Here is a 16,054-nt window from a genome sequence, read left to right as displayed (position 1 = left end):
CACCGACAGGTCCCGCATGCCACAGCCGCTCTATCACGTGATGCATACTGCTCCGACGTGCTAACGTTCTGAGGTGAGTTACGCGTGTTGCAAGTTTTGTGAGGTGCTTTCGTGATATTTAATGGATCGGATTACATTTTTTATTTTTCTCCGATATCCGATCCAGTAATTTAGGTCAGTATCGGACCGATACCGATACGTAATATCGGATCGGTCCATCTCTAGTTTTAAATGCACCTTAGAACACACATGCATCAACACTACAATGAGCGGGTGGAGGGAGGTTTGGAGTCTTCTCTCACCCCCATTCTCTGCGACCTGCTGGAGCGGGGGGGCTAGGAGGAGGAGTTGGCCGTCCGACTGCGGTCTGGTGTGTGGGGCCTCCCTGCTGCTGCGGAGTCGGGGCGGTCTGCCTCCCCCCACCGCAGGGAAAAGGGTAACACCACCTGGGTCTGGGTGCAGTTCCCCCCTCCAGGGGCGGGGGCACCTAGACCCGGTTCGTAGAGTACGCTTGGGGAGTGTGATCGTGTGTACAGCGTCTCTTTATGTCTGTCTCCACGTTGGTTGAGTGTGGAGTAAGTGCATATGAGAGCATGAGGGTGGGAATGGATGTTTGTGTCTGTGTGTGCCTGTATTTCTGTGTCTATATGTCAGGTTGGGTGTCAGGCGCCACCTCTCTGGGGACATCTCAGGCCCTCCAAGGTTTGGAGGTCTATCTCCCCCCACCACCACTTCCCCTGCCAGTGGCGGACTCCCTCAGACATCGGTGCGTTGGTGGTTCTTTGTGTCTGGGGATGGGCGTCCAGGTACACACCGGCTCACTCCTTGGCGGCCGCTTATCGGGGCCTGGAGCCTGGGGCTCGCTCGGGCCATTTCAGAGGTGGGGTGCCCCCGGCCTCTCGGCCTGGGGCTCGGTCACTCAGGCACAGTTGGCTGCCAGCGGAACTCACGGGCGCGTCACTGCAACTCCCCCTGGCTTCTGCTCCGCGGCTGCTGAGTGAGCCCTCATCTGGGACTCTCCTCAGCTCTTTCTGGGACAGTGGCGCAGCTGCCCCTCTGTTGGTCTTCCTTGGTCTCTTGTGTTCTGGGGGCTTCTGGATGTCTGGAGTTTTGATCTCCTCCATACCTGCTTCATGCCCTGGAGGACGGGGCTGTGGCTCCCCCACACCCTCTAGCAGATCATTACATGAAGGAACCTTTAAAAACAAAAAACAAGCGCGTCCATGCTCACAGGTGTACACACGGGTGATCACACCCACAAACTACACCCTCTTTGGCTCCTACCTCAAAGCACACTGTGTTCTGTTGATCTTATGTGCTGCACAATAATGTTTAACATTTAGTATTTACTGTCATATTCCCATATATCATTGTGATGTTGTTTATTCTATTACTCTTGTTCTCTTCTGCTTGTTTTCTTTTTTCTTTCTCAACAGGTGATCCAGGTGATCGATATATGCATTTTTTTTTCTGCCCGTTCTGTTGGTTTTTGTTTTTTGCCCTTCTCCCCCGTCCCTCTTCTCAGCTGTTTCTCTTTCCCTCTTTCTTTCTCCCCTTCTTTCCTCCTGTCAAGTCTGTCCCGTATTCAACAAGTGAAAATAAAATAAACAATAAAAGGTGAATCAAATGGACCATTACGGCAAGGCTGGGATGGTCAATTTGGTAAAGTAAATCCGTTGGGCATCTTTCTTTGCCTTTAGACAATAATTCTGATGGCAAAAGAACCAAACGGGACAGGCAAAAAAAAAGAGAAAAAAAAATATATTCTTGGCAGTGTCATGTTTTGGCTGTGTGCAGGCAAGAGAAGGACCCAAACGCAAAACTCACCGAGACAAAAGTGAACTCAAAACACTGCTTTATTGCAGGCTCAGAAAGGAAACAAAGAACAAAACCAAACTGGGGAAAACTACAAATAACTCATACATGAAAACACATGGCAAACCCCACAGCTATGAGGGAGACTACAACACTGACAAAGAGAAACACAGGGCTTAAATACACAGAGGGATAACGAGGGAATGAGACACAGAAGGAGAGCACAGCTGGGAGTAATCAGGCTGGACGAGACAAGGGAAGCAAAACTAGAATCACTGACATGAGACACGGACCTTCAAAGTAAAACAGGAAACACACTGACTGAACTCTAGACATGCAAACTTAACAGCAACTGAGAAGACAGAACATAGGGACCTGAAACATGGGACAGAAAGGCACAGTAGACACAACGTGGACATAACAACGCCACAAGGAAAGAGTAAAACAAAACACAGAACCTCTTAGAAAATAAAATAGGAAACATAATGAAACGCAGACATGACTACATGAACTTGACAACATAACAGACATGAAACACATGAAGGGCAAGGGAGACTTAACAGGGGTTGGAAGACACAAGGGGAATCTAACAACAAAGAACTAGAAAAACTCATGAGCTTAATCATATAAACATCCAAATAAACTAAACTGAAAACACTGGGTCATAAGACCCAGGATCGTGACAGGCAGTAGTATTAGGAATCTGCAGGTTCAATAAAATTTGTGTTTTTTCTGACTTGGACTGGTTTGGAAATAACTCCCAAATACACTCAGTTAAACTGTTGGAGGAAGGTATGCAGTTACTTGTAATGTGTTACTGTAATCCGATTACTTTTTTCAAGTAACGAGTAAAGTAAGGGATTACTATTGCAAAAATGGTAATTAGATCACCGTTGATTTCCCGTAAGCACGCTGCGTTACTGCGTTACTCAAACCATGATTTTTTTTTGCGAGAGTGTCTCATGACAGTGACGTCTGTGAGTGCGGCGTTTGTGACAACAGCTGTGTGCAGATCAACAATGGATAATATATCAAGTGCGGGAGAGTATGAGCGTGCAGCGTTTAAAGCGTGGAAGTACTGACCTTACTTTGAGTTTGATTCCATAAAAAGTGACAAAAACATTAGTGTCCATTGTAAATCATGTTTTTAAAAAGTTTTTAAAAGTAACTAAGTAATTAATTACTTTTGAAAATAAGTAATCAGTAAAGTAATGGGATTACTTTTTTGGGAAGTAATCAGTAATTAGTTACTAATTACTTTTTTCAAGTAACTTGACCAACACTGAAGATATGTGAGGATGTTTTCAAAGCAGAAAATGACTGCGCTACAGAGGAATAAATATCAGTGCTGAAAGACTTAACTGGAAACATCTTACCTACAACACATAATACTATTTTTGCTAAAATATGAGATCAATTCTAAGCATCTAAGCCTACACACAAACACAAATATGAACACACATTTTCTCATTTCCTGGCATGAGAGATATGCTGGGGTGTCAGGCGAACTCATGTTTGCATGAGTAGCACACCCTCATCTGCTTTCACTTATTCTCATCAGCTGCATGTCTTGACCCTGGCACCCAACACAGCTTGCAACATGGCTAGAGGAGATATCCACACTTAGATCCAAATCTTTGCAGAATGAGTAGAACTGGATTGTGTTTAATCATCTCTTTCTTAGTCATTTTGTGCCACATTCATCCTTTGACCTGTGTCGTTTCACAGCCTTTATTTAGCTTTCAGTTTACACTAGCAATCCATGAAACATCCAATAGTGTATATCTTACGCTTCATATCATTAACAGCACAATAATTGTTTCATTCAGACTGAAAATACATATAATTGTCAGAGTTCTGGCAAGGACCTTGTTAGGGTGTTTAGTCTTACTGCTGCAGTTGCTGTGTTTGAATGGGAAGTGTTAATGTATCATATCATATCGTCTTGATGCATTCTCAATCATCCAGGTAAGTAAATCTCCAAAGGTTGATTGTCCTTTGGAGAGTTACCTTTGAATCAACCTTTGGAGATTAATGTATCATCGTTTTTCTTCCTTTGAGATGTGATGTAAATATTTGTTGCTTGAAACGGATGGAAAATTGTCAGGCCTGCTCTGCAGCTCTAGTTTTGGCTCGGCGGCAGAAGCGTGACTTATGAATGTGACAACAACAGTTGCTTTAAAGTGCTTTATATTGTAAGGTAAAGACTCTACAACCAGTGTTCCCTCTAATTTTTCATGTGTCTGAGTGAACGCACAAACTCCCTGAGCGGTCCCTTGGACCACTGTGAGCAACATCAGACGTGTGCACTGTGGTCACGCCAGTATCGAATCCATCCAAGTTACATGGTTTATTAAAATAATTAAATTACAGCATTTACATTTATGTTAGACTACTTTAAATTAACTGCTTTAGCCCACTTACAATGAAATTTTAAAAAAAAATCTTGTTCATGACCTGTGTAGCATATTAACACTATTGGAAGGAAAAATAACTTGAACTCCAATTTTGAAAACACAAATTTTTATTTTTTTTTAAATAAAGCTCTGACTTGTATTATGAGTCTGTGGTCTGGGAGAGAGTCTGTAACTCTGTCTGCAAAATACAGTAAATAATGACCAATGCTGGGCAATTAATTATATAGTTACTTCTTCAAAAAAGTAACTGTAACAAGTAACAAACAACAAAGTTTTTTGCAGCTGTTTACCTAAAATGCTGCCAAGTCATTTTTTAAAACAAACATTACAAAATATTTACAGAACAATCAGCTGTTCTGCATCAAATCTGATGCCACACAAATTTTTTGTGCCACTACAAAAAATAATTTCTGTCCACTATGAGATAAATGCAAGGCTCGTGATGACGCAGCATACGTGCCCTTACAATGAAACAGTGCCTCCTTGTGGTGACAACTTAAATACTCTCTCTCTCTGTTAAACCATAATACTGTTAAACACACTGTACAACATGAGTACACACAATGAATATCTTAACACCCCCTCTTGTACTCAGGTTGCTGGAATCGAAAGAAAAGTTGTACAATAAACAGTTGTACAATCTCTACCACACTTCCTTTTTTCTTTTTCTCTCTTTTTTCCTTTTAAGCACCAAACATAACGTTTGCAAACTTTGCTTAGAAACAGGTTTGGTCATGACATCTGCAACCATTGCTTCAGTAGTGCACTATAACAGACACATTTTCCCTTCATTTACAATGGACCTTGCAAAATGATATTTAATGTCCACATGTTTGCACCTCTGTCGGCTCACAGGGTTTTTAGCCAGGGCAATTGTTCCCTGGTTGTCCTCGTACACTATTGTTTGAGTGTATTTGTAGTCATCTATACCTTTCAAAAGCTGTTCTAAATATATACACTCTCGCATTGTGGAAGCCAGAGCCATATACTCTGCTTCACAGGTAGAGAGCGCCACAGTGGGCTGTTTCTTGGTCTTCCATGAAACTAAAGAACTGTTGTTACATAGATGTACACAGTAACCACTAGTGCTGCGTCTGTCGGCGGTGTCACCTGCCCAGTCAGCATCACTGTAGACTACTACTACTAGACCCAAATTTTTATCTGTGTTTCTCCTGAAACACAACTTCTTATCTTTGGACCCTTTGAGATATCTCAACGCATGTTTCACAGTTCCCCACTGTTCTTCTGTAGGCTCTTCCAGACTACATAAGACAATAAACACCCAGGCTGAGATCTTCCTCCACCTCTCCTGTATCTCCCCCTCCTGCAGAGAGAGCTCCTGAGGAGAGGAAAGCTCCTGCAAGATGTGACAATCTCCCCCACCAGTTGAAGAGCCCCCCAGGTGGCTCGATGCACCGGCGGCACCCTGCTCCAGGGCTGGGCCCCCATGCACCCACCCGCCCACAACCCTGGCAACACACCAACCAGGACCCAAGGCCCCGAGGCCCGGTCAGGGTCCCAGCCCAGAGACGGAGCGCCCCCAGAACCTCACACCCATTCCGGACCCACCCAGGGGCAGCCAGGCTACCAGGTCAGTAACCCACGTCCGTCAGCACAGACCCTCCCCTAGCCCCGCTGCACGCAGCCGCGAGGAAACAGTCACCTGAGAGCCAACAGAGCCCCTAACCGGACATGACCGCTACCCCGGGTTGAGCCCCCTAAGGAAGATGCCTCCGGGGAACCCCCCGACGCCCTAAGCCTGTCCCTACCCCCACACCAATCACAACAGTGAAGGCGGGACCAAACTATGACCCCCCACCCGCACTAGGTGATGGAGCTGATCAAAGGAGCCCAGAGCAATTGATCTGATGTGGTGGCAGAGGCTGTATCAAGACTAATTAGTATTTAGTATTTAGTATTTATTTATTTATTGTCATTGTCAAGAACAATGAAATTGCGTTTGGGGCTTCCATACAACCCAAAAAAAAAGAAGAAAATAATAAATACCCCTTAAAACCCAAGTGTACATATTTAACCCAGTGTGACTCCAATGCAATAAGACAATCCTTAGCAATAATGTTCGTAGAAATTCAGACAAAGACCTGAGAAACATGACAAAATACAACAATGCAACCCATTCAATATTATTGTACTGTGAGATATGATATCAGATATGATAGTTATCTATTTAATGTAATCTAATAGATAATTTCTATATTGGTTAGAATTAAGATAATTTTTATTTTTCCAGTTCATGAGGACTGTTTTCTTGGCTATGCATAGGGCAGTGAAGACCATATGGGCGATATTCTTTTCTGAAGTGACATTATCTAAGCTGCCCAACAAACACACTAAGGGGGAAGTTGGAATGTTACATTTCAGACACTTCGATAAGTCTTCACATATCTCGCGCCAAAACTTCTGAACTGGTGGACAGAACCAAAGAGCGTGGATATAATTGTCCGGTGAATTGGTTTGGCAGTGTGAGCAGTTGTTGGTAGACGTAAAGCCCATCTTGAACATCCGATGACCTGTATAGTGCACTCTATGTAATATTTTGTATTGAATTAATTGAAGACTGGGATTTCTAATTAGATGAAAGGTTTTTAAGCAAATCTGAGACCAGAAGTTTAGGTCTAAGTTAACTGATAAATCCGCTTCCCATTTTGCAATAGGAAGTGATATTGATTCATCTGTTTTAGAAAGCATTCTGTATATTTTGGATAGTAATTTGGGGGTTTTAAGAGTAAGAAATTGAACCACACTTGGTGGTGTTTGTAGTTCAACTTGACCCGGTTTAAATTTCTTTTTTACTATGGATTTAATTTGTTGATATTCTAAAAATCTTTTCTTGTTGATCCCATATTGTGCAACTAGTCTGTCAAATGGAATAAATTCTGTTCCCTCTAATATATGTTCTAAGTATTTAATTCCTTTACAACTCCATTCTGGGAAATTAATCATATTATTGTTTTGTAATATGTCAGGGTTATTCCAGATAGGTGTACGTTTGCATGGGATTAATGAAGACGCCGTCAATTTTAGAAACTCCCACCATGCTATCAGAGAAGAGCTGATGTTGATGCTTTTAAAGCATTCATGTCGTTGGATGTTTGAGCTGATAAATGGTAGGTCTGAGATCTCTAGACTATTGCAAAGTGCTTGTTCTACATCTAGCCAAGGTTCATCTAAGAGGGTATGTTTTAGCCATCCTGAGATAAACTGAAGCCTGTTGGCTAAGAAGTAGTGCTGAAAGTTAGGCAGTTCTAGTCCTCCTTTATCCTTGGTCTTTTGTAGTGTTTTTAAGCTTATACGTGGGTTTACAGTTCTATGTTTCTTGTGACATTGTTACACATCCATCAGACTGAGTGAAATCAATACCCAGAAAATGCTTAAGTCTGCCCAAGTCTTTCATCTTAAATTTGACTGAAAGCATTTCTTTCACATCCTTCATTACCTTTTCATTGCCAGCAGCAATTATCAGGTCGTCCACCCAGATGATCATAATCACCATGCCATGTTTAGTCTCTTTGGTATAAACACAGTGGTCTGCTGGGTTTTGCCTGAAACTGTTCGCTGTTAGGTATTCATGCAAGATCCTATTCCAGTTGCGACCAGATTGTTTTAACCCATACAAGGATTTTTGTAATCTACAGACCTTCTCCCTCTTCATAACCTTCTGGCTGATCAATGTAGATTTCATAATCAATGGGACCGTGTAAATACGCTGTCTTCACATCCATTTGATGGAGTAACAGGTTCTCCTGCGCTACTTTCTGTAACAAAACTCGTATGCTGGTTAAGTTGGCTGTTGGTGAGAATGTCTCTCCATAATCTATCCCCAACTGTTGGCTGTAACCCTTGGCTACGAACCTTGCCTTGTACACTCAAAAAAATAATTCATTGGATGAACTTAATTTCATCTTGCCACCTATATTCCACCTAAACAAATCATGTTAAATCAATCCATCTTGATTGTGTTGTTTCAACACTAAATATGTTTGTAAGTGTAACATAATTTAAACATTAACATTCAGTTAATTTGATTTTTATTCAGTTAACATGTTTGTACCAAGTTAGTCTAATTAAATTAATTTAAATTCATGTTATATTGTTTAAACACTTTGGCACATCAAAAGTCAGTCTTGTTACATGAACTAGTAAAATATTTGTTTGTTACACCAATGTTAATCTTGTTGAATGAACAAATGTAATTTATGTCTGTAGTACTTACACCAATCATGTTTCAGTTAGTGTTTGTATTGCTTATGTAAACATTACTTTTAATTAAATTAATGAAACATACATAAATGATAACTTGCAAAACCATCTTTTATTTTGCTTGAACATTCTTAAAACAGTTGGCAGGATCCCAGTTCAGCCTAGCTTTCTCCCCTTTAACCATCTCATACCAAGACCACAGAACTTCCAGATCAAGACATGCTGACTGAAAGAAAAAATACAATACAATAACCCTAACCCTAATAATAAAAATGAAATAAGTCTGTTGAATAGTTTGCAGACAAAAAATATTATCCCCAAAGCAACTTTCGTAAAATGTAGTAAAATATGCATTGCAAACAACAATATGAATTTTAACACAATTTAAAGCTCAGACATAACATTCAACATTACTATGTTGCTTGCATACATTAGTCCTCCATTTAATCAGGCTGTATCCATTAATAGTGACTTTATGCTATTTAACGTGTGGAGAAAACATTCAATTTTGAGCATAACTGCTCCACTCAAACAATTTGTGAAAACCAGTGTGCATTTGCCTTTGTAACAATTGCCATCTGGCAAAAATCAGTGTTTACACTTAAACTGTATAAGACTTTAAGTTATGAACAAACAATCTTTGTATAATAGCCGCAGAGCAAACCACATAGTTTATATGAACATTTTATAACTTACAATTTTAAACTTTAAAACAGTAAACACATATTTGCATTGCAGAAACCTTGAAAAAAAAATATCTGGCTTGCATGAGTCCGTTTCAAGCTCATTCACCCCATTAGCTTGTTTTTTAGGAACTGTGCCTTGGATGACAACCTCTGTCCATCCAGCTTCATGATAATCTTTTGCAAGACTTCAAAAGTGCATTTGAGCTCCGGTGGGTAGCTTAGGTTCAGACAGTATATCAGTCCAAATAACAGAGCACAAGCAATTGCAATGCCCCTCAAACCAGTGAGAACCTCCACGCCTTCAATCAGGACACCGATGTTCTCTGGGTCATCTCCAGGCTCCGCACCCTCCTGATGTATGACATACACTCCCATCACAGTTTGTTCCATGGCTTCAGTGTTGGCCTCAGTGTTCTGTGACGTAAAATATAATAATACATTTGTTTGAGTCTACATATGAAAAAAATAAAGGAATTCAGCAATCAGCGTGAATATGCTGATATATTTACTAAATTCTATGTCTCTGGTTTCACACCTCAGAAATTTGACATGAAACAAAACAAGGACCAATTGCAATATCTTTTATTCACACGTGGTGTCACATTTTACCATTTCATATATCGAAATTACCCATAACTCCTGGAGCAAATTACATAACACAGAACAACTTGTGAATATAACTGACCGTATATTCCTTCACAAGTTTCTCATGGTCTTCATTCAGGTAGACACACAAGGACTTCAGGATGCATGCTCGTCTTGCATGTATTGTGTCATCCTAAGAAAAAAGGGAATCCATAATGACAATATTTAACTTTTAGGCAGCAGTTTGAAAAAGGAATACTTAGTTTGGAAGAGTCCAAAAGGCCACATGGTAAATAGACTGGTTCTTATATAGCGTTTTTCTACTCAGAGCACTCAAAGCTGCCTTTATACAACAATTCATTCACCCAATCACTTTTTCTAAACTGTTTAAATGGCCTGTATTTATATAGCACTTTACTAGTCCCTAAGGACCCCAAAGCGCTTTACATATCCAGTCATCCACCCATTCACACACACATTCACACACTGGTGATGGTAAGCTACATTGTAGCCACAGCCACCCTGGGGCGCACTGACAGAGGTCGAGGCTGTCGAACACTGGCGCCACCGGGTTTAGTGCTTACTGTCTAACATTCATACACATTCACACTCCGATGAATGCATCGGTGAGCAACTTGGGGTTAGTATCTTACCCAAGGATATTTGGCATGCACACTGGAGGAGCTTGGGACCAACCCGCCAAGCTTCTGATTAGTAGCTGACCTGCTCTACCACCTGAGCTACAGCCACCTCAAAACATCTGTCTAAACCAAATCAGACACAAAATGAGGCAACACTAATGTTTTTTTGGGGTTTTTTCCCCCCATTTTGATCAAAATTAACCATACGATTTTATCAATTACTTATTAATATAAGACTGATGCTTATATAATTTGTATAAGATATGAAAACCTCTTAGGACTTTTGCCTACCATATGTATAGATATCTTTGCTCATAAAATTGCCAGATTATGGGCATAAAAAGTTCTTAAGCACAGATCTAACCCACCTTAGAGATGGCCACCATGATGTGTCTCATTTTTCTGCCAGCCACCCCACCTTTGCCTCGAAAGAGCTCCATCATGCGTGGAGTGTACAAGTCTAGCTCATAAAAGAATCTAGATAGCAGCGGTACTGTCGATATGCGCAGGAATTCCTTGTCAATCTGAAAAACATGAACAATGCACTTATAATATGCACCAGAGGAAGGACATACCAGGAATTATTAGCTGTTTTATCACTATGTTATGTCAATATTAGTGAAGCAAGAAATAACTGGTCAACCATAAACACACTCTAAAAGTTAGACATATAGGACATGCACCTCTTTCTCGGTGAACAGAGCTGGCCATCTGCTTTTAAAATCTGCAATAAAGGGCTGTCCTTGAATAACTTCTTGCCTTCTGTACGAAAAAGTCTTCTGCATTTTCATTGTCACTATATTGTCATTGTTTCTCTTCTGAACCTCTGAAAGCAGTGCAATTCTCTCTTTTTCCAGGCTGTCAGTGGTTTCTCCTTTTGGATACTGCGGACAGTAATTGACTTCTGCTCTTCTAGGCTTTTTCACATTCAATGCTGCCTTACTTTTGTCTTGGGCCTTGTTCTTTAGTGAATTTACCAACACCTCAGCACAGCCCAGGCCTCTCAGTTTGGTCCGGACATTGGCCATTTTATACTTGAGGCTAATTTTCCAACCATAACAGCCATTAAAGGATCCCTGCTCCCTCAGACAAGGATGCTGTTTGACAAGGGCTTCTGCAACTTCATTCAGGTCATTGTCAGTTGGATAGACTTTAAATTTTATTATTTCTTCAGCCAGCCTTTCTAAAAGGTGGGATTTCAGTTTTGGTGAGGGGGTCAAATGAGTTCCACCAGCAATGAACTCAGCATTGGCCTTTTCAAGTTGCAGTTCAGCCTCATAGCTGAAACGAGGGACTGTGAAGACACTTGGCCACACTGACAGTCTTGTAGACGGTGATGAACCTGACGATGAAACGGGCCTTGTATTGTCTGTGTCTGAAGAGCTTGAAAAGGAATGTGTTGGACTTCGCACTGGTTGACATGTCACTCCATCTTCTGTAAAACTTTGCAACTGCACACTATCCAAGTATACAACCTTTAAAGTTGCTTTATCATTAATTTCAGAGATCGCAGTCAGATTTACAAAATCATTTCCGAAATCAGGATCTTGATATTGAAGACGAAAATCCTGTTGCACTCCAAAATTTGTCTTTATTTCCTGACACAATTCCTCAATGGAGTCTGATATCCCAGCTGGTAAAATTAGTTTCCTGGCATCATCTTCTCCGAGAATGATCCTCAGTCTTATGGGCTGGGGCATCATGCTGACCTGGACAAATATCAAATATTTAAAAAATAAATAAAGATGTACTCATTGACTATTGTGCGAGTGTGTGTAACAAATTCTAATGTCAACGATAATTTGATGATGTCACCTTGGCCTCGAGGAATTTTTTTACTGGAGAAGTGAATAGTGCATTTTCCAGATTTGTCTTGCATTCTTCTAATTAATGACAATTCTTGCATAAGATGCTTAAAAGAAATCTACTCTCACTAAATTAAGTAGCAATTGGTCTGCAAAGTATGATGTATTATTTACTGTGCCAGGTGATATAGGGGGAAAATACTTACAAACATCACTCCTGTTTACCCTGCAAGTTAGTGTGTCTCTTCAGAGTAACCAGACGCAGGCCTCCCACTGAATAGGCAGCTAACGGGTAGTCATCGAGTAGTTCCCCATGCTCAATCAGAGACACCTCTCTCGCATGTGACATGTCAAGCTCAAAAGCTCTGAAGTGCTCTCGATACCAAGCAGAGAACTTTTTTACAAAAAAGTATATTCTGCCATGCAAAATAAAAATCTGCAGAATTTCTGCAAACTCTGGCAAACCAAATATTTGCCCATGAACAACTATCATTCCTGTGCTGTAGTTCATGCCATTGTATGACACGCTTTTTGTAATATGGACATCAGTTTCATCTGGTAATCTTTGCTTTATAGCTACTGCGATATCACTTTTCAGAACATCAATTGGTACTGATGAGCCAACATTTACCATTAAAGGTGTCTTATGGTCAGAAGAGTGCAAGTCAGAGGCAATCACGAGCTGATGTTTTTTGGCAAGTGTAACAGGTATGTTCTTAAAACAGTTTGTATGGCGAGCAATTTGTTTAAAAAAACTATTTTTTGCCTCAAATCTCATTGTCCATTTGTGGACAAGAGGCCCAAAATGCCGAATCAGAGCAGGGTAGTGCTCCAAATAATGATGTTTAGGGAGAAGACTGTTGTTTGGAAAAAGTTCTTGGTATCTCTGGCGATGTTCACTGATTTTACACTCAAGGTAGGAAATCGACTCATCAGACTGGACAGGGGCTACAACAAGCTCCACAATGTCCTTCAGATCCAAAACAATATGCCATGCAGGTTCATCCTCTGGAACAAGTGGACCAATAATTAGAGGCAACAAACGAAGCAGAGACCAATTTTCATGTGCATTTCCACCAATATTTTTTTTTAATGAGAAAGTCTGGGGAATTGCATGAGGCCGGTTGGTTTTATCTGCCCATTTATACTCAAAATTTTGGATCAAGTTGTTAAGTTTTTCTAAGGTGAAATACTTTTTAGAGATTAAAAAAGAAAAACAATGCGCAAGCTCCACTGGTATTATGCCCTCTAGCAGATCATGTGCTACATCTGGAGGGTAGCCTGCAGTGACATGAAAATGGCTCAGATTCTTACTCAAAATACAATCTCGCTTAACTCCACAACAAGCACTTGCTGTTTCTTGTGCACGCTTCAAATGGAATTCATGAAGTTCGGGTGTTCTATGCTCAAAATCACCAGCAGTCACTGACTTTATTTCAGATTTTTTAGCTGTACAGAATCTGCATATGTATTCAGCAGAAAAACTTTCCACAAAACCTGCCAGCCCATGGGCTCCTAGGTTGTCAGCTATGACGCAGCTCACAGTTCCTTTAATACACTCGTTCAACTGACTGATGAACACACCATGTTGCTCCAAAGTTACCAGATCTCTCAAAAGTGGATCAAAGACTTTTTCAAACCCAAATGTCCTCAAATCTTCACTCTTGCAAAGGATTGCCAAATAAATGGATGAAAGGGCTGAATGAGAACCAGGTGGTAAATTGCCCAAGACCCAATATACACCACAAAGCTTGTGCTTTTTCCGTGAGGTCCCAAGAGGATTACAAACCTCAAAATCATCAATATAAAGGTTAATAGAAATTCTCAACTTCTCACCATCTAGAAAGCTATTTCTTTTATAATGCTCCCCATCTCGAAAAGATCTGTAAACCCTCTGATCACCATTCAGATTCTCTCTATTTTCTTGAGCTATTTGTTCTTCAATCACTCTATCCAGCAATTTATTGTGACTCAATATTTCCTGCAATAACTGTAATAAAGGGATGTACTGAAATGACTTCCTTTGGTCTATCGATAAAAAATACTCAACAGGCTCTACAACCCTAAAATTTTGTATGTAGTATAGTTTTCTTTTATAAGGAGTGGCAAGAGGGCCACACTTTCCCAATATTTTAGCCACAGGGTTAGAAACACATACAGAATTTGCAAGCTCTTCAATAACAGCCTGACTAATATGGAGGTTATGGCTCTTAAAAATTTCTGTAATTGTACGTTTTGTCAGAGGTACACTAGCTGAACTCAACAGAAAAACTAACTCCTCTAAGAACTCATCTAATCCTTTTGCTGGAACATGAAATATGTGTTCCAATTTCAACAATATTACTGCTAATTTCCGTTCAATTAGTTCGGGCTGATTTTCAACAGCACTATTATCACATTCTGTCACTGACTCACTTTCAAATTCACCATAGGATACATCTTCAGAACAGCTAGCCCTTACATTATCAGAGGACTCTATCACTTGAACTGGGTCCACACGTGTAACTACACTGGCTTTAAAATCTTTAAGTGTGTGTGGATGATGCTTCCTCTTTTTGTGTGTATAAAATGTATTGTAAATATTTGTCTTGAAAGGGCAACCAAGAAACACACAACTACCTGTCTCGTTACTTCGCAGATGTGTTCCAATATGGACAAAAAAATCTCTCTCAGAGAAGACATCACTGCAGTCACATAACTCACATTTAAAAGTTACTGAACTTGAAGCTGTCTGTGTAAACTGAGATGAATGAGCTTTATAGACATGAGTGTTCAGTCCACTCCAAGTCTTAAATGTGCACGGACAATTAACATATATGCACAGATAATGTTGACCTATTCCGTAATGATGATGTAGTTTATAATGTTGAAGTAATTTGTACCTGCTGCTCTCTCTGGTAACACAATGCTTGCACTGCCACATACACGTCACTGATAAAAAATGAAATATGCATTAGAAAACGTCAAGGAGATTAAACTTCTGCATCATCCAAAAAAAATAAATAACATAATAATAATAATAATAAGGCAAACATGAACTTACCATGTATTGTTGAGGAGGTGCATAAGAATCTCAGAGCATGGGAATGTGGCTTTATTTTGTGATGTATTTCTGGGGAGAGAAATTAATTAAAACAAAGTTATTACTCTGACAAATTTGTGTTAATATCTACATACTGTGAAATGTGAAGACTGTTACGGTGCGTACACACCGAACGCGATAGACGCGACCAGAGCTTCAGGTTTACATGTAAAGTCAATGGAGGAGCACGATGAAGCGCGACTGGGGGTCCAGCTAAACTTCGGAAGCAGATTTGCATTGAGAAAACGCTTTTCTGCCTACTTCACATGACTGACGCCTTTGAAGCGCGAAGTAAAATACGCACTGCAGTTTGTGTGGTGCATTTTGTGCATTCGCGCTTATCACGTCTACCGCTCGAGTTGGTAAAATCTGCGGGACAGCAGCTTCTCAAACTCGGCAAGGGACAGAAGGTGGTACAGCTGAAAGCGGCCGTCATCCAGACGGAGCTTCTGGAGCAAGTGGTGAAACTCACCAAACTGCTCACGCTTGTGGAAGACCTGATGGACCCAGGTACAGTGAGGACGTCCTTTAGGCACTGCTCTGCTCTCCACAGCAAATAGAGAAGGGAGACTCTTTCTTCAAACGCTAGATTGACAGCTGCCATTTTAATAACATACCGTCTGGCACTACTTCCTCCCAGATCTCTTCTTCTTACGCGTGAAAATTGCATATAAAGCTCGACCAGTTCATGCTGGACGCGCTTCGAGGTGCAAATGTGCACGAGATCAGCTAGGGGCGTCTATCGCGTTCGGTGTGAACGCACCGTTAGTCAGCCTAATGCAGAGCACCAGAGAAACTATAA

The 16,054-nt window shown here is 40.8% G+C and overlaps 1 protein-coding gene across 1 annotated transcript; it reads right to left on the bottom strand.

Moving 5' to 3' along the window:
* Window positions 1-9,215: 9,215 nt before the first annotated feature.
* On the bottom strand, window positions 9,216-15,505 carry LOC146616745 (uncharacterized). The gene is made up of 6 exons (XM_085372775.1): window positions 15,214-15,505; window positions 15,053-15,101; window positions 11,049-12,074; window positions 10,734-10,889; window positions 9,825-9,917; window positions 9,216-9,553 (listed from the first exon to the last, which is right to left on the bottom strand). Exons 1-6 carry the CDS (start codon window positions 15,234-15,236, stop codon window positions 9,242-9,244), a joined length of 1,659 nt encoding a protein of 552 aa, XP_085228901.1. The 5' UTR covers window positions 15,237-15,505; the 3' UTR covers window positions 9,216-9,241.
* Between the last annotated feature and the right edge of the window lie 549 nt (window positions 15,506-16,054).

Source organism: Diplotaxodon limnothrissa, linkage group LG15, assembly GCF_057381915.1.
Source record: "Diplotaxodon limnothrissa isolate DT_005_m linkage group LG15, D_limnothrissa_male_GT1.1, whole genome shotgun sequence".
NCBI classification, from domain to species: Eukaryota; Metazoa; Chordata; class Actinopteri; order Cichliformes; family Cichlidae; genus Diplotaxodon; species Diplotaxodon limnothrissa.
Note: the sequence above shows the minus strand (reverse complement) of the source record. Positions and strands in the feature narration are given on the sequence as shown.

Excerpts from the sequence above, each read along its gene's own strand:
- LOC146616745 (XM_085372775.1), bottom strand. The coding sequence starts at position 15,236 with ATGCACCTCCTCAACAATACATG. Across the intron at positions 9,918-10,733 it reads TCATGGTGGCCATCTCTAAG|GATGACACAATACATGCAAG; the intron begins GTGGGTTAGATC and ends CTTTTTTCTTAG. Across the intron at positions 9,554-9,824 it reads AACTTGTGAAGGAATATACG|AACACTGAGGCCAACACTGA; the intron begins GTCAGTTATATT and ends TTTACGTCACAG.